The sequence below is a fragment of the Takifugu flavidus genome, chromosome 1 (assembly GCF_003711565.1).
Source record: "Takifugu flavidus isolate HTHZ2018 chromosome 1, ASM371156v2, whole genome shotgun sequence".
NCBI classification, from domain to species: domain Eukaryota; kingdom Metazoa; phylum Chordata; class Actinopteri; order Tetraodontiformes; family Tetraodontidae; genus Takifugu; species Takifugu flavidus.
In genome coordinates, this window is record NC_079520.1 from 572,973 (window position 1) to 597,258 (window position 24,286).

The 24,286-nt window shown below is 49.1% G+C and overlaps 1 protein-coding gene across 1 annotated transcript in view; it reads right to left on the reverse strand.

Annotated features, from left to right (window-relative positions):
- ttn.2 (titin, tandem duplicate 2) overlaps positions 1-24,286 on the reverse strand; it is a 160,376-nt gene that overhangs the window by 72,556 nt on the left and 63,534 nt on the right. The window contains 45 exon segments of the mRNA XM_057024964.1: positions 67-366; positions 441-556; positions 627-813; positions 887-1,183; positions 1,267-1,554; positions 1,664-1,963; positions 2,122-2,269; positions 2,351-2,502; positions 2,586-2,873; positions 3,223-3,337; positions 4,206-4,393; positions 4,466-4,768; positions 4,872-5,171; positions 5,264-5,533; positions 5,613-5,879; positions 5,958-6,082; positions 6,199-6,607; positions 6,697-6,975; positions 7,133-7,399; positions 7,495-7,764; positions 7,836-8,004; positions 8,071-8,168; positions 8,243-8,509; positions 8,580-8,703; positions 10,721-10,863; positions 11,605-11,955; positions 12,689-12,955; positions 13,094-13,360; positions 13,764-14,030; positions 14,193-14,319; positions 14,534-14,673; positions 15,055-15,318; positions 15,519-15,785; positions 15,876-16,142; positions 16,640-16,766; positions 16,854-16,993; positions 17,087-17,356; positions 17,498-17,776; positions 17,889-18,284; positions 18,392-18,442; positions 18,916-20,541; positions 20,856-20,900; positions 21,240-21,329; positions 21,412-21,489; positions 21,701-21,772. Coding sequence (XP_056880944.1) covers positions 67-366; positions 441-556; positions 627-813; positions 887-1,183; positions 1,267-1,554; positions 1,664-1,963; positions 2,122-2,269; positions 2,351-2,502; positions 2,586-2,873; positions 3,223-3,337; positions 4,206-4,393; positions 4,466-4,768; positions 4,872-5,171; positions 5,264-5,533; positions 5,613-5,879; positions 5,958-6,082; positions 6,199-6,607; positions 6,697-6,975; positions 7,133-7,399; positions 7,495-7,764; positions 7,836-8,004; positions 8,071-8,168; positions 8,243-8,509; positions 8,580-8,703; positions 10,721-10,863; positions 11,605-11,955; positions 12,689-12,955; positions 13,094-13,360; positions 13,764-14,030; positions 14,193-14,319; positions 14,534-14,673; positions 15,055-15,318; positions 15,519-15,785; positions 15,876-16,142; positions 16,640-16,766; positions 16,854-16,993; positions 17,087-17,356; positions 17,498-17,776; positions 17,889-18,284; positions 18,392-18,442; positions 18,916-20,541; positions 20,856-20,900; positions 21,240-21,329; positions 21,412-21,489; positions 21,701-21,772 — 11,061 coding nt within the window.

Here is a 24,286-nt window from a genome sequence, read left to right on the forward strand (position 1 = left end):
ACGTTTCTCAATATCTGTCTCTTTCAGCTCCAGTTTTTTAAGAACGTGCACGTTTCGAGCACTTACTGAGTCTCTCTTTGCAGAGCACGGGGTCGCTGGGCTCGCTGGGCTCACTCTCGCCAGCCACATTAACAGCACGCACCCGGAATGAGTACTCCTGTTTCTCCATCAGGCCCTTCAGGAAGTGCTCCAGCAAGCTGACATTGTCCACTACACGGATCCAGTCCACGGTGCCGCTCTTCAGCATCTCCACCACGTAGCTGTCAATCTTTGCTCCTCCGTCGTGCTCTGGTTTGGTCCACATAAGGAAGCAGGAGGTCTTGGCCACATCCTTGACTGTGGGCTTACCAGGAGGCCATGGAGGATCTGGAAGAGACCACGATGGGGTCAGACGGAATGCTCCAGGTAACACAGAGCTAAACTCGGCATGGTTTTTGTACCAATAGGATCTTTGACAAGGATCAGATCTGTTTCCTTGCTTGGTTTTCCAGTTCCAGCCAGATTCTCAGCCAGGACTCTGAACTTGTACTTCTTTCTGGTGGCTAGACCTTTAACCCTGCGTGAGATTTAAAATGGAGTTACGATGATGACGAGAACAGATTTCCCTCGTCAGACGGTGGATTTACCTGTAGTTGGTGTCTTTGATTGGCAGCTTGTTGCAGCGGATCCACTTGTCATGGTCCGGTTCATATCGCTCCACCCAGTACCCAGTGATGGGACTTCCTCCGTCCTCATCGGGCTCATACCAGGACAGCGTCAGAGAGTCTTTGGCGACGTCTGAAGGCTGCAGGTTGTACGGAGCTCCGGGAGTGTCTGAGGACACGCAACAGAAGCTGCATTAGCGTTTGTCTCACGAGATCTGCCAGGTCGTTTCTGCCTGACTTACCGAAGGGGTATCTGGCGATGATGGACGGGTGCTCAGCCGGCGTGCCGACACCAAACTGGTTCTCAGCAAAGACCCTGAATATATATTCCTTGAATTTGACCAGGCCCACGGCCCTGTAAGTGGTCTGCTTGACCGTGGACGACAGCCGGTGCCAGATCTCGCTGTCGGCAGCACGCCGCTCGACGATATAATTGGTTACTCTGGAGCCGCCATCATCACGGGGAGGGTTCCAGGCCAGGAAGCAGGAGTCGTTGGTGATCTCAGAGATGTCAAAGGCCGCGGGGGGACCCGGCTTATCTGTGGGGGAAAATACATTCGGATAGGTGACACAAGTGTCAGGACGGATGCAGGTTGGGTCTCCTCGCTGAGCACGTCCTCACCAAGGATGTTGACGTCCACGGTGGCGGTGGCTCGGCCGCAGCTGTTGGTGGCCTCGATGATGTAGGTGGAGCTGTCGTCCCTCTTGGTCTTTGCAATGGTGACGGTGGAATGTCCCGGTTTAGTGTCGATGGAGATCCTGTCGTCTGGTTTGAGGACCAAGTCGGCCTTTGTCCACTTCACCCGCGGTTCGGGCTTACCCGTCACCTCCGCGGGCAGCTCGATCTTGCTGCCAGCTTTGGCCGTCAGGCCTGCCAGCAGTTTGGCGTCCAGCTGAATCTCTGGAGGCTCTACATGCACGAGAAGAAGGTGGAAAACCCTCCGTCAGAAAGGTGCATTCAGAGATACTGTAAAGCAGTTGGCTTTTTAACGCTTAGAGTTAGCATAGCTTCAACATACCTTTGGGATCAACAGCTTGGATTTCGTCCGTGGCCTTGCAGGGCTGGCTGGCACCGAGTCTGTTCAGGGCTCGGACTCTGTAGGCGTACCACTGACCCTCAATCAGACCAGTCACCTTGAACTTAGTCTCCGGGACCAGGTCCCCGCAGGGCTCCCATTTATCGGTTCCCCTTTGGCAGCGGTCGATGTTGTAGCCTCGGATACTCGAACCTCCGTCATACTTTGGTGGCTCCCAGGTCAGGAAGATGCTGCTGGCTGACTTGTCTCTCCACCTCAGGTTCTCCGGAGGGTCGGGGATTGCTGGTGAATTTAAAAACAAATAGAAAGAAAGCTGACATTTCTATCTATCAATGTGAAAACTGTCAGGTTCTCCAACCACACATGGTTCTGCTATTATTCCCTAGAATCATAAGAACAATGAAAAGAACAGGAGAGGTTCTGTGTGTGCTGTAACTGACTGGCAGGAGAGGAGACGTTGACGGGCTCGTCCATGTACGCCGGCTCTCCTGCGCCACATTTGTTACAGGCAGAGACTCTGAACACATACTCCTTCCCTTCGATCACGTCTGTGACGGTGAACTCCTGGTCCTGGATACCAGTGACCACCTGGCAGAGAGCAGGAGCATCAGGGCTGGCCCAACAGAACATCAGCGCGCCAAAGTCTGCTTTGGAACACGGATCACACACCTTGACCCAGGTCTTGCGAGACATGTCCCGTTTTTCCACCTGGTACCCGGTCAGGGGGCTGCCTCCATCGTGCTCTGGAGCTTCCCAGCTTAGGTGAACATGCTGTCGGGTCACTTCCAGAACTTTAAAGTCTTTTGGAGCACTTGGTGCCGCTTCAGGACAGAAACACCAGCGTTTTAATCAACTCCACAATCAAAATCCACAGATGTTCTTTAAAATAATCTTTGCACGGTACCGATGACATTGACGTCAATCTCTCCAGAGACGGAGGTGACGTCGTTCTCCAGCTGCAGCGCGTACGTCCCTTTGTCCGGACGCACGCTCGGCGTGACCACCAGCTCCGTGAACGTGGACTTGGTGGTCAAGCTGACGCGCTCATCTGCCGCGGTCAGCTCCTTCTCCCCAAAGGTCCATTTGGCCACGGGCGTTGGGTATCCAGAGATGGGGACTCTGATGACGAGGGGGGTCGGCACGATAACCTCCAGGCCATCTTTGAAAGCACTCAGGTCAAAGGTCGGGCCAACTGAGGAAGGCAGGGGGAAACGTGTTGAGATGAAGAATGAACGTGGGAGACAGCCACAACCCCCCCCAACACAAAAACCACTAATAACCCCCCCCACAAACACTAAAAACAAACAAAAACACCCCCAACACAAACACTAACCAAAAACCAAAACACACTAACCAAAAACAAAACTCCCACAAACACACAACCACAACAAAAACCCAAACCCCACACCACCACACACTAACCCCCCACACACACTAACACCCCCCCCCCACACACACTAACCCCCCACACACACTAACCCCCCCCACACACACACACACACACTAACCCCCCCCACACACTAACCCCCCCCAGCCCTCACCGTGCGGGTCGTCAGCCAGAAGGGGCCCAATGATGTTGGTGGGTTTGGAGATGCCAGCAGCATTTTCAGCGAACACTCTGTAGTTATATTTAGTTCCATATTTCAGACCCGACACCTGGAGGCAACACCAGATGAAAGCTGATGAGAGAAGCTGAGACGGAATTATTATAATAATTAGAATAAACATTATTGTTGAACTCTATTGTTGAGAATGATTGATACAGCCCAGCACCAGGGCCCAGCACCGGGGCCCAGCACCGGGGCCCAGCCTCAGGGGCCCAGCATCGGGGCCCAGCCTCAGGGGCCCAGCATCGGGGCCCAGCATCAGGGGCCAGCATCGGGGCCCAGCATCGGGGCCCAGCACGGGGCCCAGCACCGGGGCCCAGCACCGGGGCCCAGCATCAGGGGCCAGCATCGGGGCCCAGCATCGGGGCCCAGCACCGGGGCCCAGCAGCATCGGGGCCCAGCACCAGGGGCCAGCCTCAGGGGCAGCATCGGGGCCCAGCATCAGGGGCCAGCATCGGGGCCCAGCATCGGGGCCCAGCATCGGGGCCCAGCATCGGGGCCCAGCACGGGGCCCAGCATCGGGGCCCAGCATCAGGGGCCCAGCATCGGGGCCCAGCATCAGGGGCCCAGCATCGGGGCCAGCATCAGGGGCCCAGCATCGGGGCCCAGCACCGGGGCCCAGCACCGGGGCCAGCATCAGGGGCCCAGCACCGGGGCCCAGCACCGGGGCCCAGCACCGGGGCCAGCATCGGGGCCCAGCACCGGGGCCCAGCACCGGGGCCCAGCACCGGGGCCCAGCCTCGGGGCCCAGCACCGGGGCCCAGCCTCGGGGCCCAGCCTCGGGGCCCAGCACCGGGGCCCAGCACCAGGGCCCAGCACCGGGGCCCAGCATCAGCTGCATCAGTGGCTGCTCTACCACCTCGACCACCACTCCACAGGTGTGCTAACCGTTCAGGACATGGGCCATTGTGCTCTACCTTGTAGAAGAGGTCGGGGCACAGGCGAGCGTTGCAGCGCAGCCACTTGTCCGTTCCATCTTCGCAGCGCTCAATGATGTATCCAGTGATCATGCTGCCACCATTGTTCAGTGGCGTCTCCCAGGTCAGCTGCACAGAGTTCTTGTTCTGGTCCTGCCAGGCCAGGTTCAGAGGGGGGCTGGGAGGTTCTGTGGACGAGCAGCACAATAATGAGTGGAGCGGTGTGAATGAGCAGGAGGGGGAGGGTGAGGCCAACTCACCAATGGGATCCATGATCTTGACGGGCTGTGAGGCAGCGCTAGGTTTGCCAACGCCGGCCTTGTTTTCTGCCCTGACCCTGAAGATGTACTCCTTGTTTTCAATGACATCGTTGATAATGGCGCTGAGCTCATCGGCTTTGGTCACGTGGACGGGCGACCACTTCACTGAGGTCCTGTCACGAAGCTCAACAATGTAGGAAGTGATTGGAGAACCTCCGTCCGACTCAGGACGCTCCCAGGACACGGTGCACCCGAACTTGCTGACATCTCCCACGAGCACGTTCAGAGGTGCATCAGGAACATCTGAAAATATTCCACGTTATTGACCAGCTCCTGGCTCGGGCTGCCACTATTTCCTGTAAGCAACTCAAGAGATGGCGTAAATCCATTGAACAGTGAGGCTCACCAAACTTATTTTTAGCCTGGACAGGTTTGTCCGTCTCCACGTTGGGTCCGTGGCCGACTCTGTTCCTGGCGCAGACTCTGAACAGGTACAGGGAGTCCCTCTGGAGGCCGGTCACGGTGTACTCGGGACTTTCAGCCTGGTCTACGACCAACGTCCAGGTCTTACGTTTCACATCACGTCTCTCCACAACATAGCCGGTGACTTTGCTGCCACCATCATTCTCAGGCTCCTCCCATGTGAGGCTGACCTCGCCATCGCTGGTATCCACCACCTGCAGGTTCTTCACAGGTCCCGGGACGTCTGTGACCAGAAGAGAGTTCTAATGTTGGTTTCAAAAGTGTGAAATGACTTTTTGGTCTGAACGTCTACAGCCTGAGACAGGTGGATCTCACCAATGACGTCCAGGCTGATGTAGGCTTCTCCTTCGCCGTGCTTGTTCTTGATGACCACTTTGTAGCGGCCCTCATCAGACTTGTGGGGGTCCTTCAGCCGGTACTCTGTGCGGTCACCAGATGTGTAGACGTTGTCTTTGGGCAGACTCTGGCTGTCATACAGCCAGTCGGCCTGAGCTGGAGGGTAGGCGCTGTATGGCACAGACATGGTGACGGGCTTCCTGACGTCTGTCACATACTTCTGGTCGGTGGTCTTTATCTGCGGCACAGCTGCAGGGGGGGAACATCACCTCGTGAGGTTACTCATCCAGTTACTCATCCAGAGTCAACTCACTGGTCCAGTCGTCACCTGCTAGCTCCAGCTTAGCCTTGGCATCCTTGTCCTTGGCGATGATCCTGTACTCGCCCTGGTCGCGGGGCCTGATCTCACAGACCTGCAGCCTGTGCACTTTCCCCTCACTCATCATCTGGTGTTTGTCACCTTGAACGACGGGCATGTTACTTCTCAACCATTTCACTTCCACTCTGTCCTTGTTTAGCTCCACCTCAAACAGAACGTCTGAGCCCGGAGGTTCAAACACATCCTGAGGAGGTCTGATGATCTCCACTGGGATTTCTGCAACACATGTCAAACGAGGTCACGTGGACAGAAACACACCTGGCTGACAGCCTGCATGTGGACATAGAGCCGTACCTTCAACAAAGAGCCTGGCTCTGGATCTCTTGTCGTCCACTCCACAGGCATACTCACACTCGTCATCAGGTCGACACTCCTTAATACGCAGGATGCACATCTTTCCATCCCTTTCAAATGTGTATCTGGACAGAGACAAAGAAAATCCCTTCAACCTCAGCTGCTTCGAGCGCTCTGTGCTGGCCTCCTTATGGTGAAGCAGAGCAGAGCAGCACATCAGTGGGAGCGTGATGAGGCATACCTTGGTCCTTCTCTGATCTCCCGTCCATTTTTATACCACTTGACATCAGCCTTCTCTTTGGTTAGCTTGCATATAAACTCGGCATCCTCGAACTCTGTGATGGTCTGGTCCTTGAGGTGCACGGAGAAGTCTGTGGGCGCTTCGCTGATGATGAGCTCTGCAGTGGACTTGCTGTCTCCGGCGATGGCCGTGTACTCGCCCTCGTCTGCCAGCGTGCAGTCTTTGATAGTCAGGATGTGCTTGTCCACGTCTACCCTATAAACGAGGCGTTTGCTAAAGGGGACCTCTTCGCCGGACTTCAGCCATTTCAACGTGGCGTTGGGCCTGTTGACTTTACAAGAAAAGCTGACGGTCTTCTTCTCCTGCGTATCGATGTCCTCGAGAGGAACGATGATCCTCAGACTCTCCTCTGAAGAAGAGTGGGAGAATACATTGATATTATGACACTGCTAACACACGTGCAGGCCCAACGTGCTGCTGCTGCCGCCGCCCACTGACCTTTGACAGTGAGGCTGCAGGAGCTCTGGGCCTGTTCTCCTCTCTGATTGGTCAGACTGATACAAAAGTTGGCTTCATCTCCCTTCTGGGCAGCTCGGATTCTCAAGGAGAAGACGTTGTCCCTCTGGACCATCACATATTTGCTGCTCTCGAACAGGGTCTCCCCGTTCTGCAACCACTTGGCCTTTGCTCCATCTGTGTTCACCTCACAGTTTAGAACCACCTCATCACCCTCAGTGGCCTCTGTGTCCTTCAGTGGCGTGATGATCTTCATTTTTTCTGAATGGAAAAACCAAACATCACAGCCAGTGGTGAAGATTGGAGCACTGACCCAAGAAGGTTTGGCTACATTGCTTTCATGAGCTTCGGTATTTTGCTGGAGCAACGGTGCCACAGTGGTTCCTTTGTTTAAGTGAAGGCTTCTACGGAGGCTCACCTAGCACTCTGAGGTCAGCACTGGCTCTGGTCTCACCGATGGTCACCACAAATCCACCCTCGTCTTTGAGTTCACAGTTCTTGATGACCAGCGTGCGCTTCTTCCCATCACTGACCACCTGGTATTTGTCTCCGGCCTCCAGTTCCTGGTCACCTCTAAACCACTTCACCTCATAGGTTTCCTTAGACACGGTGCAGGTGAAATCTGCCGTCTCGCCCTCAACCACCTCTTGACTGCAGGGCCTGGAGAGGAACTCAGCAGCCAATTCTGAAAAGTGACACCATTAGAAATGAGATCTTTCTGGGCTTAATTCATCGCTTATTTTGAAAAAGAAAAAGTGTGGAAAAACCTGCGTTCCATACCATTCATTTTCAGATTTCCAGAGGTCTTGATAGCAGGACTCAACCTACAGTTGTACTCTCCAGCGTCAGCCATCTTCAAGCCCTGGATGAGAAGGATCCTCCTTTTCCCATCCACAATATGCTCGTAGCGGCCGCCCTCCGGCAGTTCCTCCTCTCCTTTGAACCACCTCACGTCAGCATCGGGTTTGGAGACCTCGCAGATCAGCTTGACGTTGTCTGTTTCTGTTGCCTCCACGTTGGACAGGTTCTTGGTGAACCTCGCCTCCTCCTCTGTGATGAGAGGTTTAATGGTGAAGCCAAATCACAGGAGAAGAGCGGAGTGAGGCAGCTACAGCCCTTACCGATGACGGTGAGCATGCCAGAAGACTTGGAGGTTTTGGCATCACATTCGTACTCAGCCTCATCGTCAAACACGGACTTGTGGACGATGAGGATGTGTTGGCGGCCTTGGGCAATGATTTCATACTTCTTCCCTTTCCTGATCTCACTGCCGTCTCTGAACCAGCGGACCTGTGGGAGAGGAGACGGCGTGAGCGAGGACGTCTCCAGACGCATGTCAACAACAGAGGTGCTCACCTTCATGTCCTCCCTGGAGACCTCACATTCGAACCTGGCAGACTCCTTCTCTCGGACCTCAACATCATGGAGCGGTTTGGTGAACTCAACGTGTGGAGCTGCACATGGATGGACGCGTTAGATGTCAACCGGGTGGTTTGGTCACACTCTGACCGAGGCAGGTATCACTCACGTTCAACACTGAGGAAGCAGGAGGTTTTAAACTCTTCAGCAGCACAAGTGTACGTCCTTGAGTCGTCCAGAGTACAGCCGTGGATGACCAACGCTCTCTTGCAGCCATCGACCACCATCTCGTATTTCTTAGTCTTGCGGATCTCCTGGCCATCTCGGAACCAGACCACCTCTGCGTTGGCTCGGGACACTTCACACTCAAGAGTGGCAGTGGCCTCCTCCTCCACTGTCTGGTCCTCCAGGGGCTTGGTGAACTCTACAGGTGGTTCTGAACACACAAACATCACACGTGTCGATCGGGGTCGTTCCTGCTGGAGAAGGTCATCACGTCGTCTTACCGTTGACAATCAGGTTGGCCTCAGTCTGGAAGTCCTTGGCAGTGAGTTTGACTTGGCCAGCTTCATTCAGCTGGACGTCTCGCACTGTCAGGCTGTGGACCTTGTCCTCTGCCTTCAGCACCACCTGCGAGGTGGTGAAGAGAAGGTTAACCTGAAGAAGGGGTTTCACCCCGAGGAACGCCACGTTCTGACTGCACCACCGACTAAACCCAGCAACCCTGCAACACCAGCCGAGAAGACTGCAGATGTTTGAGATTTGGAGTTTGAAGCTAAAATGAGATCTTTGCTTAATTTTATATCCAGTAGTAGGAAGCACAACAGCGGCTCTCTGGTGAAGGGAAGCGCTGCCTTAACGCCAGTGGTGAAGGACTGTGAAGGCCTCGGCTCCACTTCCTGGGTGTGTTTGTGCTGAATCTGACCCTGTGACCCTGACACTGGGCCAGCTCTCTGGCCTTTTCCCCAGAGTCCCTCAGCTATGCTGGGTGACACAGGTGGAAAGAGCAGCCACCGGCTGTGATGCGCCTGCAGCATCCGAGGATTGTAGCACCATGAAGCGAGACCGGGCCTGTTCCGTGATCCTCATGCACCACAGCATAACGAGCAGGGCTCAGTCAGCTGAGCTCCGACAGCTCAGATAAACGCTGGCAGCTGCTTTCCCACCCGCAACTTAAACTGCGTGACCTTTGACCCGGTGTAGCTGATTTTAACACCTTCCTGCACACAGTCCAACATGCTGATCATCCTTACTCTGATTAGGTTTCTGTTGTTCAGTTAACCATAAAGCTGCCCAATATATGATAGTTACAGTTAATTATGAGGTCAAATTATAAACACAAGCATTAAACCAATCAACACAGATTAAATGAAGGTCTTTTACACAATATTTCACTAAAATTAATGTTACAAAATCCAGTGAAAGCTGGAAATGTTTGTTCAGGTGTGAAAGACTGATAAAAGACAGTTCCAGTTTATTAAGATGATTTCCCATCAGTAAATCTTTATGGCTTCATTGACGCACACATTTTAATGATGAGGTTATCTCTCCGTTTTAGAGAGGAAGATGACATACGGTGGGTTAGGGCTAGGGTTGGGGTTAGGGTTAGGGTTAGGTTAGGGCTAGTGCTAGTGCTAGTGCTAGTGCTAGGGTTAGGGCCAGGGTTAGGGTTGGGGTAGGGGTAGGGGTAGGGCTAGGGCTAGGGTTAGGTTAGGGCCAGGGTTAGGGCTAGGGTTAGGGCTAGGGTTAGGGCTAGGGTTAGGGCTAGGGTTGGGGTAGGGTTAGGGTTAGGTTAGGGCTAGTGCTAGGGTTAGGGCCAGGGTTAGGGCCAGGGTTAGGGTTGGGGTAGGGGTAGGGCCAGGGTTAGGGTTGGGGTAGGGGTAGGGCTAGGGCTAGGGTTAGGTTAGGGCCAGGATTAGGGCTAGGGTTAGGGCGAGGATTAGGGCTAGGGTTAGGGCTAGGGCTAGGGTTAGGGCTAGGGGTAGGGCTAGGGGTAGGGCTAGTGCTAGGGTTAGGGCCAGGGTTAGGTTTAGGGTTAGGCTGCTTGTTTGAGGGCTGATTCTGTTCATGAATGCAGCCCTGCTGCTGCTATATTCCTCTGCAGTTGTTTTATTTGAGATGCCTCTAATTAATAACGGCTCTAGATTGTGATGACACGACTGGTTCACTCGCTTGCACAACCCGAAGCATCACGTGTCCTTGCAAGGTCTCAGGTTCTCAGGTTACCCTCCGTAGTTCTAGTTTGAATTCTCAGTTTAAATACAGATTCAGGGGCTTAACTTAGATCTGGCTCCTTTGGATTATTGGAGTCTTATCTTGAAGTGAGAATCCTCTCCAATAAGCAAAAAGCTTTGCAGGATCCTAAATATTTCTGAAGTTGTCAACTGGCTGCTGTTGCCACCTGCCAAGCGCACCAAACCTCCCGCAGCTGATAAAAATAACCCCAGAGAAACGCTTGCGGGGCAGAAAGCTTCCCTGCGTGTGTTATCTCAAAACTAGGATCCAATCCTCTGCTGGAATCCTGAACCTCCACCAGCCGGACCTTATATGACAACATGCTGCATCTCTGAAGTTTGTGGAACATAAAGGAGGAAATGGCAGCCGCTAACGACAGCGGTGTAGCAAACTCAGGTGTGTGTGGACTTACTCTGTCGCTTGGTTCCAGCTTTGTACCCCCCAGAAACCACTCGACAGCGATGCCTTCGTAGGACAGCTCACAATCAAAGGTGGCAGTCTCCCCTGCGGTCACCGTCACATCCTTCAGAGGCCTCACAAGGCTGATCACCCGGGCTTTAGATTGAGGGGAAGACATGGTTAGTCCCTCCAGCACAGGTCAATAAATCCAGAAAATCCTTGAGAGAAAAGGCTAATCCTTAGAGGGTCATCATGGTGTGGTTGAGCTGAAGGCAGGCGGCCGAGAGCCTTCAGGACCACTGCGAGCAGTCGCCCTGGGACTCGGCTTTGGGGGGGCAGACTCATTTACATACAACCTGCCATCAGATGTTTATGGCCACCACAAACCAGTGAGGAATGTCCCACTGTCCTGCCCCTGCCAATCCTGGAAACCTGCTCTCCATAAGGCATGTGGCTTCTAAAATAACCCGGGGGTCTGATTGGCTGAGAGCCCACCACTGTCAAACCCAGGGGGGGGAAGCCGGTCTGCTCCTGTCAATCATCAGCCGGCAATTTTAGTGGAAAAGAAGAATGTGGGACAAGAGTTAGCCAGCGATGTGCTGTAAAAGTGCTGAGTCAGCGCCCGTGTCGCTGAGAGGAAGAGCAGCCAGGTATTCCCTGCAGGCTTCTTCCCGTTCCTGCAGTAAAGCCCCCAACAGAGCCGGAGCTTTACATTTCATATCAAGATCCCAGAACTCAGATAGTCGTCCCCACCTTTTCCCAAGATCTGTGACCAATTACGACTTCAAGCACGGACAGAAGATAAACACTATTGTAATCTTTGAGTTTGCTCTTTTGTGGAGGAAAATTCCCACTTTAGTTTCTTTTGTCCTGTTTGTGGGTTCTTATTCCCGTTACCTTTAACCCGGAGCTGTGCTGATGACTTGGCGTTGGCTGCCAGGAAGTCCACGCCGCCCGCCATGTCCTTTTTGCAGTTGAAGAGGATCAGAATGTGTCGGGTTCCCTCCTCCTTAATCTCCACATCCTGTGAGGAGACGTCTGTGTTTCATACCAAATAAGAATAAAGCCAAAGGTCTCTCTTCCTGACTCAGTCAGGTTCCAGCCTTACAGCAGAGGGGTGGAGGGCCTCTCCTCTCAGCTTCCAGGTAGCATGAATGTCGCTCTCTGAAATTTCTGTCTCAAATTTGGCTGTCTCCGTCTCGGTGACCTCCACGCTGTACAGGGGTCGAACCACCTTGATTTCCCGTTCTGGAGATTTAAGAGATGACATTAGAGACATACAAGACAAGGTGACCGCGGTCAGAGGAGGACAAAGGAAGATACGCTCGTGATGTTCTACAGTTTGTGAGTGGTGAAGAGCGACGAGTGGACAGGAAGATGGTGCGAAACCCGAAGGTCTTCAGCAAGACTGGAAACATCATCCAGCTGATCAAATGAGGACAATCAACATCCATCCAACCAAAACATCCAGAATCAAATAAACTCACATAAACGCCCCCTTATGGTGAACAAAGGTGTCAGAACAGAACAGAACATTGTCTAAAATAGTTCTAGAAGGTTGAGCTGGTATTCCATCCATCTCTTCTTAAAGAACTATTGAAGCATTCATGTTTCAGAGTTATAAAGCCCAGATCCATAACCAGGAAATGAGTCACGGTGAGATTTGACTGTCAATATCTTGATATTGTTGGAGCAGTCAAAAATAAATCTCACATATATGAACAAGAGCAGAGGATGTCTGAGAGACCAGAGACTTGTGATGGTTCTTCTCAGGTCTCATTCTGTCTCCAGAATCCTCGGCTCTGTTCCCATATGTGGACATCATGATCTCTCCTGGTCTGGTTGGATCACCTCCGGGTTTTATAGGACAATCAACAAGTGATGAAAGAAAAAGACAAACATGTGACACAGCGATGGTGGATGAAGGTGAGCAGCCTCCTCCTGCAGTGACTGGCTGGGGCTGCAGGTCTGACCAGGTTACCTTCGATGTTCAGCTCACAGGTCGTCTTGTCTGTGCCACAGCTGCAGGTGTAGGTGCCAGCGCTGCCCTTCGCTGCCTTCTTGATGACCATCATGCGCTTCTTGCCATCCGACTGGATGAGAATGTTCTTGGAGGGGAAGACTTCCTCACCATCCTTGAACCATTTGACGTCTCCAGCTGCTTTGCTGAGCTCACAGCACAAAACCACCTCATCTTTCTCTATGGCGGTGTAGTTCTGGAGTTTGACTGTGAAGTACAAGTCACCTTCTGCAAGAAGGCAAAGACAACCGGTAACACCCTCTTTCTGATAACGCAACAATGTCCAGGAAAGATGTGGAAGAAGCATCGTTCCCGCTACAGCGTGTCTTTAACTCCAGCTGCTTCCTTAGGTAACTCAATACTAACCGAGCACGGTGAGCGTGGCCTCTGAGGACTTGCCCATGGCCTCCACTTTGATCATGGACGTGTCATCTATGGTGACCTCCTTAAGAGCCAGCACGTGCACTTTTCCATCCTCGGACATGTGGACCACTTTGCTGGGATGCAGACGCACTTGGTTTTTGTACCACACCACTGGAATCTTCTCGTGGGAGAGCTCGACGCTGAACTCTGCCGTTTCACGTTCCTTCACTGTTACGTCTTTGATGGGTTTAATGAATTCAAGGCGAATTCCTGACAAACACAAATTACACACAGACCCACGTTTACACACACAGGCCGGACTGGATCTGCAATAGTTGTTCTGTGCTCCGGAAACTCTCGGAAGGTTGTTTGCCGCAGATTTTAGGGACGTGCGGAAGGTTAATAAAGGTTCTTTCTTCACAGGGCTAGTCGGGTCAGCTGAGCGGAGGTCCGGCTCCAGATCCAGACACTTTAGATCACATGCACGCAGCTACGTGGACGTTAAAACGCTCATTCGTGTTGGCTCTTTCTAAAAGGAGGAGGAGATCCAACGTTTGTGCTCATGACAGGGTGAGCCTAATTTCCCATCCTGAGCACAGGAACAGCAAAGCTTGGACTTTGTTGTTCCTTCCGTTGGATCCCTGCTCCTCCCCGTACGGCCTGACTGCTTTACCTTGAATAAACAATTTTCCAGACGTTCTCTTGTCTTCAGCTTCAAAGCTGTATTTGGCTTCATCTTCATATTTGGCTGATTTTATGAGAAGAATGTGTCTCTGTCCTTCAACCAGGAGTTGAAATTTCTCATCATTTAACAACTCCTGAGACCCCTTCAGCCACCGGAAGTTTGTGGGCTCTCGAGAGACTTCCAGCTCAAATCTGGCTTCATCCTTCTCATACACATGCACGTCAGTCAGCGGCGTGATGAATGAAATTGGGATCTCTGTAGATTCAGACACACCAGGTTTCAATCAAAGTGCAGATCTTGTGCTCACAAACAGCAGAGCAGAAGAATTCATCAAACAAACACTCGTGGAGCTTCAAGGAAGCCTTTTGGGAGGGAAAAAACAATCTTCCAGTTCCAAAAGAGGAAGCAAAGGCTCACCCTTGACTTTCAGGTTAGCGGAGCACTTGGCGTTGGCGGCTGTAAAGCCCACCTCACCGGTCTGAGGCACTCTGCAGTTGTACAAGACCAACGTGTGTTTGGGTCCGTCCTCCACAATCTCAACGTCCTGCAGATCGGCCACAGATGGCAGGTACTCAGCAAAAATAAAGCTTTCAAGAGAAAAGCTGTGGTCGATTCACGCTCATTCTGACAGAGCCTATAAAAATCTGAGATGATTCGATGTTCAGAGCCTGTCTGACATCACTGACCCGAATCCACTAAAGCAGAAGGAGAGTGAATCGACCCACAGAGACCGAGAGGGAAAGACTTTAAGGACATACAGCGGAAGGACTGAGAACTTCGCCGTTCAACCTCCACTGGCCATGGACATCGTCCTCGCTCAGCTCCACTTCAAACCGAGCCGTCTCGCCCTTGAACACCTCGGCGCCATACATTGGCCGAACCACCTTGATGTGGCGAGCTGGTAATTAAGACAGTGGACAGAATTCTTACAGCACACACCGACATAAAGTCCACGACACACGTAGAACACAGACATTCAGGCAAGAAAAGCTTCCTGTGTTGATTGTTGTGTTGGCTTTGTCTTCTGGAGCTGGAACTAAGCTCCAGCAGTAACGACCACGTCATCTTCTTTGCATGTCGACCAGCAGACCAGATATTCAAGTCAAGTATCATGGTCAGTGCTGGAGACATGCTGCAGCGGGGGAAGGGAAACGTGGGGAACGTCCTGATCTAAGTGCTGCTTTAAGGGCTGAAGGTGGCACAAGCTTTGGGACAGGAGCCAGTAAAGGTTAAAGGTCTCCAAAAGTGGTCTCACCAGGCCAGAGAAGCTTGTTGTTACCTTTGATGTGAAGCGTGGCCGACGTCTTGTCTGTTCCACAATCGCACACGTACTGTCCTTTGTCTTTGTCCGCAACTTTGCTGATGAGAAGTGTTCTACGCTTCCCATCGGCCTTCACAGCCACCGTCTTCGAGGGCTTAATCTCAGCCTCGTTGTGGTACCACACCACATCCACATCTTTGTTGAGCTCACAATCTAGAAGCACCTTGTCTTTCTCCACAGCAGTATAGTCCTGGAGTTTAACCGTGAAGTAAGCGTCTCCCTCTGGAATGGGGAGAGTTTTTAGACCAGACAGGAATGTGGAACAGGACAAACAAGAGACCGAGCCGTCACACAAAACACACCGAGTTCTCCTGACGTACATAACAGAACATAAAGAAGACATCTATACAGACACACGCCGATAAATGTTCCAAAAATCTGAGAGAAAGAAGAAGAGAATGTTGAAGCTGGTCTGGGATTACCTATGACTGTCAGGTTGGCCATGGAAGGAATTCCCTTAGCCTCAGCTTTAATTTGGCACGTGTCATCGAGCGTCACTTCCTTCATTTCTAAGACGTGCCTCTTCCCATCCACGTGCGTGAGCACGGTTCTGCTCGGATGAATTTTTACGTCATTTTTGTACCAGGTCACGGGGATATTCTCGTGAGAAAGTTCCAGCTCAAACCGAGCAGTGGCGCCTTCTTTCACAGTCTGGTCCGTTAGCGGTGAGATAAATTTGAGCCTGATACCTACAATTGTACCAGCGACACGTATTTGTGATGACTGGGGATGTAGCAAGGCTTGAATGACGGGCTGCTGGTCGCTCCAGCGGCACTTACCCTCCACTGTGAGGCGAGCAGCTGAGGTTTTACCCAAAACTGCCACTGTGTACTCGTCCTCGTCGTCAAACTGACAGCAGTTTATAACCAGAATATGTTTCTTTCCATCATCAATGATGTCATACTTTTGATCTGTGGTTATGATATCGTCCCCTCGGTACCACATGACCTTTGCGACATCTTTTGTGATGGTACATTCAAATTTGGCCTGTTTCTTTTCAGGCACAGTCACATCCTTCAGCGGGACAACAAAGTCCATTTCGATTTCTGGTTCAGAAATGGACACAGTCACAGAGAGTCAACGAGACATGAATACAGACACAGGTCGGTGGCCTGTCCTACACAAAGTGGCCGCTTTCCTCTTTAAACCCAGTACGCTTCAGTGGACGCGTACGTGAAACGTGTCCATACAACACGAGTGCTGCACTGGGGTCGGTTAGAAAGTGGCCACTATGCACATTTAACACCAGACATTTACATCAATAAACATTTACAACATTTAACACCAGACATTTACATCAATAAACATTTACAACATTTAACACCAGACATTTACAACAACAAAAACATTACCACAGAGTGACACCTGACCTTGGACGAGACACGTGTTCAGCGTGACTGTGCACCAACCATATGACAAAGTTTAATGGAGCGGAACGACCCGAATCCCGAACCTTTATAAAATCTCGGTTCCTCCAAGGGACCAGTTCTAACGTCTGTGGAATACATGAACTCGAGTCCTGGTGCGTAGAGAACCTTCCTACCTTTGACGTTGAGCATTGCACTGGTGATGGCATTCAGAGCCTGGTAGGACACCTCTCCAGCCTGATCCACCTGGCAGTTTTTCAGGGTGAGCTTTCGCACGCAACCCTCCATTTGAATGTCGCATGTCTGATGGATATGTGGCACAATGTTATGTGTCTAAACTGTAATGAAGCATGAGCAGAATGTAGAAAGGTGCCAAAGTGCTAGTCTTACTGGCGACCGGGTCAGAACCTCCCCTTTGAGCTTCCATTCGCCTGCAACATCATCCTCGGAGATCTCCGTCTCAAAGGAGGCGTCCTCCTTCTCCGTCACCTCCACGCTGGCCAGCGGCTTCAGTATCTCGGCCTCCCGCTCTAAGCAGGAAATGACATTAGTGCTCAAACCTGCCCAACAATAAGGCTAGCGCTGCATCTTTAATCAGAAGTCAAGCTAGTAGCTTTAGAAACCTCCTAATGTAAGCTTGGCTGTGTATATGCGTCCTTCAACTTCCAGAGAATATTCTGCTATGTCGTCTGGCTGGCAGTTCTTGATGGTCAGCGTGAGCTCCTTTCCATCCTTCTTTATCTCCACCTTGTCAGAGGGAGCGATTTCGTTCTCTCCTTTGAGCCACTTCCAGTTCGGCGTGTCCTTGAAGAGCTCACATTTAAAGGTAGCAGCAGCTTTCGGCTTGACATGCTGGTCTCTTAATGGTTTCACGATCCAGTCTTTGATGATTTCTTTTGGAATGAAGGTGACATAAGCATCGGTAATTAGGGTATTTGGGGGTTTTCTATCTTTGACCTGAATATGAACTTATTAACGGGATAATAGTACAAATTTTGCATTTTGAATTATGGGCACCATCCTCTTTTGCTTACCAATCACTTTGACATTTGTTGAAGTCTTGACATTCTCTTGGTCTGCTACTTCACATGAGTAGGAACCAGCATCCTCCTCGGAGCTGTTCTGGATAGTCACGGCATGCTGCATGCCAATGATGTTGATCTGAATTTTGCCCGCCTTTTTCTTCAGGATCTCGCCATCCTTCTTCCAGACCACGTCTCTTTCTTTGTTCAGCTCACCGGTCATGTATATTGGCTGGCCCTTCAGCGCCGAAGTCTCTTCCTCCAGCTCTTTGATCCATTTCACAGGTAACTCTGGAGAAACAGAAGGGTTGTGTGCATTACATCAAAGGCCGATGCTTGAGCAGAAATGGAACGCCAGCCTTCTCCTAACGTGTCATTCTTGTAATACAGCAAACATCAGTACCTTCCACAATCAGCTTGGCTGTGCATGATATTTCCTTTCCAGCGTTCTTGGCCACACAGGTGTATTCACCAGTGTCAGACAGCTGCACATCAATAATGTTTAATTTTCTATCTTTGCCGTCAGAGGTGAACTTGTGCTTGGGGCTCTCACGCAGGTTACCACCATCTTTCATCCACGACGTGATGGCGGTAGAAGGTGAGACCTCACATTCAAACACAGCAGATGAGCCAATTGACTCAGCCTCCTGCAACACGATGTCCTGGAGCTTCTTGATAAATTTCAGAGGGACAGCTTTCAATTTAAACCCTCCAAAAGGGTCCTCTGGTGGAGGTGTTCCTCTTCCTCCAGGTTTGAGCCCACGGCCCCTGCCTTCTCCAGGGGACGGGGTCTGTTTGGCTGAAATACAAATGGGAAAAAATCTATTCAGGAAGTTCACAGTTAAGAAAAACTTCATCAACTCATTGAGAACAAATTAAAAGCAAGTTTCATGAAAGAACACATACGTTTGAGTCCTCGACCGCGACCTCTTCCTACTTGCTCAGCTGGTTGACCCTCTGGTTAGAAACAATAAAATGAGTTTGCACATAAACTAAAGCCCAAACATACTCGTGCTCGTCCTCAGAGATGAACAACTCCTAGAAATGCAGGCACGGGCATTCTCAATCAGAGCGAGTGTGAAAGGGTATGAAAACACAGCGATGAAATAATGATGCAATGATGATGAACCTCTTTAGGTTATAAACACTTAAGCCAAGAAGAGATGGAATAAGAACAGATGGGACGAGTGTGGGAAAAAGCCCTAAGATGGATGGAAGTGACTGGAATGAAAAACAAAATGACCAGACACAGAACGAGAACGAGAACACGAAAAACAGATCATGGAGTCACGTCACACTGAAGAGAAGATGAGGTAAAGAGCTTAGATGGACATGTGATGGTGGGGATGGAGAGAAATGATTGTGGGTATGAAGGATTTTTCATGCCTTCACCCAACAACGGGAGTTGGTACTTCCACCATCCATCTCACCTCTCCTTGTCACACCTGGAACCTCCAGAGCACCGTCCTCTCCTTCACCTTGCCAGTCCTCAGACCCATAACTGTCCTGGGGCACCAGCTCCCAGCCCCAGGCCTCCTCTTCTTCCTGAATAGCCTTTTCCTCCACTCCAAACTCCTCTTCAAACACCTCCTCCTCTGGCTGTGTGGCAATCTTCTTCATCTGGACTGCCCCTGGAGAAACCTCCTTCACCAGTGGAATCTTCTCTTTATCCGGTTTTTCTGGTCGTGTTGTAGTCTCCTCTGGTGAGGGCTTTTTTAGGCTCTTTCTCATGGCCTCAGCATTTTCTTGGGGTGAATCCATTTTAGGAACCTTTTTAAGAACAGGCATCTTCTCACCGGAGATTGTCTTTGCTTCTATAGGCTTTTCAACTTTAGGAGATGGCGTCTTTTTCAGTTGGACCTTCTTGAGTTGCTCCACTGGTTTCAGAATAACCTCCTCTTTTTCATCTTTCACCTTTGATATGACTCCCTTCTTCAGTTGCAGTGGCTTGGGCTCCTCGGGAGTCTTTTTGGGTTTCTTAACAGATGGTGGTGGAGCACGTATCTCTTCTTCTGGAATAGTTACAACCTCAGTTGTCCTCTCCGGCTTCTTCTCAAGAGCTTCAGGGATCTCAGGTGTCTTTTGTTTAAGCTCTGGCTCTTGCTCTTTTGGTTTTTCATCTGGAACTCTGCGATGAAGCTGATAATCATCTGCTGGTATCTTTCCTTTCTCCTCTGAAGGTTTCTTCTCAGTTTCTCCAGCCACTTTTAAAGGCACAGAAAGGGGTTTCAGTTTAACACTTTCCAACTCCTCTTCCATTTTGGGGATTTTCTTGATCTCAGTGGGTGCTTTAGCTTCTTCAACTGCTTTTTCTGCACTTTTCTTTTTGTCAGCTGGCTTTGTGAGCTTGGCCTGTGGCTCCCTTTCCTCTGGTGGAGGTTTTTCAGGTTTCTTCTGTTGCTCCTTAACTTTAACCTCTTGAGGGATCCTCTCTCCTTTCTGGAAAGGTGTAATATCTCTGTCTGGCTTCTCTTTCTTCTCTGTCTCTGGTTCATCAAGAGCTGCAGGCTTTTTGAAAGGTTTAAGTTTGACTTCTTCTGGTTTCATTTCATCTACAGGTAATCTTTGTACTTTCTTCAAGGCCACACTTGGTGGCTCAATTTCCTCCTGCTTTGGTTCTTTGGCAGATTTTTTCAGAGCAATCTTCTCATCTGGTATAGCCTCCTGTGGACTGGGTTTCTGGCGGGCCCAGGTACTTTTCTGTGGTTCTTTCTCTTCCAGTTCTTTGGACTCAAAAATTTGTGGCTTTTTCACAATCTCAACTTTCTGTCGAGGTGTGATCTCTGCTGCTGGTCTTCTGGTGATGACAGACATCTCGATAGCCTCTTCTTTAGTCACTGTCTCTTCAATATTGAAGACTGTTGTTTTAGTGACTCTCTGTGGTTTTTCCTCTTCTTCGCCTTCCTTCGGTTTTACCGATGGAATCTTCTTGAGTTTGACTGTCTCAAACTCCTCCTCTACTTCCTTCACAACTCTAGTTGTTTTCTTCAAAGTTGGAATCTCAAATGTTCCAGTCTCTTCAATTAGAATTTTACCTTTTTTGTGTAGAACCATTTCTAAGGCAGCAAAGATTTGACATTACTTTCTGAGACATCTGACGCACAGAAGACATAAACACATACTTAACACATGAGGCCAGAACAACAGCAGAATTACAAAATAAAGACAGCACTATGTAATAATTAAAACATCAACCTAAAAACAAGAAAACAGGACACAAATGAGAACAGGTTCTTTTGGTTTTTTCCCCAAAATGTTTTGACTGAAATGGATTGTATGAGGATCAGGAACATGTTACAGCTACTGAGTTGGGAAAGGTGACGTGTGATGTGTAGAAGAAGAGAAAGGAAGCAGAAAAAATTGGTCTTACCTTTCTTGACTCCTCCAGGTGCTTGAACAGGTCCCTTGGTTTCATCTAATATAGAGGTATAGTTCAGAAAAGTGTTAGCATTGAAAGACGTGTGAAAGACTGTGAAGATCCAACAAGTAAACACTAATGTTGGCTTGACTGACAACAAAGATGAGCATCACATGGACTAAGTAGTAGGGAAGAAGTGTTTAAAGAACATTTTCTGTATTTAATTTCATATACAACAATCATGCCATGCTTGTGTCAATGTCAAAATCCACGAGTTAGTAAGAGAAAACTATCTACTGAGACACACCACACTGAGGACACCACAGGACTGTACAACAGAGTTGATGCTGACACACTCAGTGAAAAGGACGACAATTCCTTCTCATATAGTTCTACCTGTCTCAGGAGTCATCTTCTCTACCAGTGGCTTTGCTTGCTCCTTCTTGGAAGGTTCTTCAGCTCTTGTAAGAGGTTGTGGTTTGGCCACTTCAAGCATAAACGAGTCAACTGAAGTAATTCAAAGACATTACGAAGACAAATGTCCTCTTAAGAATTCTTGTCTAAATACCTGTCTGTGCTTCATCAGCTGGGGCAATTCTCTCCAACTTTTTCTTTGTGTCAGTAACTTCAGGTTTTCTGTCATCTTCTGTAAGAGTATAAAGTATATAGGAACTTGATAGTCCTGCTTTACACACTCCCAAAAACACCTCATTTTTAATTCAGTTCATTGTCACCTTAAGATGATGTTTAAGATGCAGGTAACCAGGTTCACCAGGATCAAAGATTTGTTTTTGCTCAAGAGTAATACTCAAAGAGTAACACAATAAAAAGAATAATATCTGAGACAACTCTGATACCTTTGTAATCAGCTGCTGGCTTTACTAGTGTGGCTTTGACTTGTGCAGGAGACTCCTTGTCTTTCACAGGAGCTTGAGGATAAAATTATACAACAATCAGAAACTCACCAAGACCACAAGGGTCGATAAGTGAAGCATGCAAACCCCAACACACCACAGAATACACAAAGGAAGAGATGTGAATTCACTGATGGAAAATAAAATATTTTCTCACATCAAATGATCTATTTAAGCAGAAACATGAAAACAGTGAAAGATTATGGAGCAACAAAGATTTACAATAAGATCTTAGATGGAACGAGTCGGTTTAGTTGATCGGGTGATCAAGTGTCTCAGCTGACAGTCTCAACAAAGAAAGGAAACATTTGTGCCCAGACATAATGGGTGACATGACTTGAAAGAGGAAGACAAAGAGAAAATGGATCTCCTGAAGAGCATGATCATGAGCAAGTGCACAAGGACATTTGGTGCTCATTAAAAAAGTGATCTATGATTGGTTTTATACCTCTGGTAGAATCTCGAGAGGGTGTATGTTCTTTCCTTTCTGGTTCCAAAGAAAAAACCTGTGTTTCTAAGTTGGGCGGAGTCTCCCTCTCCTTTCTCCATACAGTTTCAACTTCCTGATGGATGTAGTGCACACCTGCTGGTTTCTGAGTCCTCTCAGCTCTGTGCTCAAAGTCTGGGGTTTTGCATCAGTCTTCATCTTAACCATCTCTGGCCAGGTTTCATCTGTTACTGACGGCTCTACTGAAGTGGGCTTGTATAGCTCGCTAATCGGTTTGTAAGTTAGTTTCTCACATGCTTGACGACTGTGGGTCTCATGTATGTTAGACTTTATCATAGCAACTGATGTAACTGCAGGTTTCTCTTTTAATTCCATTCCCTCTTGAAAAGTGGAATTTTGGGGCATATTTCTATCAGAACTATGCTGCTCTTGATCTAACGTTTTATGTTTAGTGAAAGATTCTGTGATTTGAAATGGTGTTTTGCCATCAACATCAGTTTTCATTACATCAGTCTTGGAGGCATCTTTGACTATGCGAGATATTTGAGAGGCAACCTCCATTACAGGAGCCTTTGAAAACCTTTTCACTTCTTCTAAGCTTCTTTCAGGTGTTTCAAGTGAAGTGACACTGCCATAGTCATCTTTTACTTTAAAGGTCTCAGACTGAACTTCTTCATGAGAGGTTCTTCTGCTTCTGTCTGGTGTCTGTCCTCTCTCAGTAAAAGATTCTGGTTCTTTTGAGTCAATATCTTTGGATTCTCTAGCTGTTATCTCTGTTACAGTAGTACCAACTACTTTTCCTTTGGTTTTATCAGGAACTCTGAGTTTTTCTAGACTTTCTACCAAACCTTTTTCATCTGTTTCTTCTGGTTTCAGTAAAATTGCAGGCCTTTGGCCCATTTCTTTATGTGGTTGAGCCAATTCTTCCTGAAATGGAGAAATCGTTTCTGGTTTGTCTTGTGTTTTCTGTATATTTGCTGTATTTGGTTCAACTCCTACATCAAATTCTTTAACAGAAGACTGACCTGTTTTCAGAGAAGTAGCTTCCAACTGAGGAACTTTGTCTTTACTGACTTCAACAAGTTTACCAGGGGCAGTGACCCTTTCCAGAGTGTCAGGTTGAACTTTTCCATCTTTGACTATGCGAGATATTTGAGAGGCAACCTCCATTACAGGAGCCTTTGAAAACCTTTTCACTTCTCCTAAGCTTCTTTCAGGTGTTTCAAGTGAAGTGACACTGCCATAGTCATCTTTTACTTTAAAGGTCTTAGACTGAACTTCTTCATGAGAGGTTCTTCTGCTTCTGTCTGGTGTCTGTCCTCTCTCGGTAAAAGATTCTGGTTCTTTTGAGTCAATATCTTTGGAATCTCTGGCTGTTATCTCTGTTACAGTAGTACCAACTACTTTTCCTTTGGTTTTATCAGGAACTCTGACTTTTTCTAGACTTTCTACCAAACTTTTTTCATCTGTTTCTTCTGGTTTCAGTAAAAATGCAGGCCTTTGGCCCATTTCTTTACGTGGTTGAGCCAATTCTTCCTTAAATGGAGTAAACTTTTCTGGTTTGTCTTGTGTTTTCTGTATATTTGCTGTATTTGGTTCAACTCCTACATCAAATTCTTTAACAGAAGACGGACCTGTTTTCAGAGAAGTAGCTTCCAACTGAGGAACTTTGTCTTTACTGACTTCAACAAGTTTACCAGGGGCAGTGACCCTTTCCAGAGTGTCAGGTTGAACTTTTCCATCTTTGACTATGCGAGATCTTTGAGAGGCAACCTCCATTACAGGAGCCTTTGAAAACCTTTTCACTTCTTCTAAGCTTCTTTCAGGTGTTTCAAGTGAAGTGACACTGCCATAGTCATCTTTTACTTTAAAGGTCTTAGACTGAACTTCTTCATGAGAGGTTCTTCTGCTTCTGTCTGGTGTCTGTCCTCTCTCAGTAAAAGATTCTGGTTCTTTTGAGTCAATATCTTTGGATTCTCTTTGTGCTCTTGACTCTTTGTCAGTGACCTCTGTGACAGGAGCTAAAGACAAAAACTGTGAGGCTGTGTTTCTTGAATTTCAGTAGCTTCATGAGGAACTAC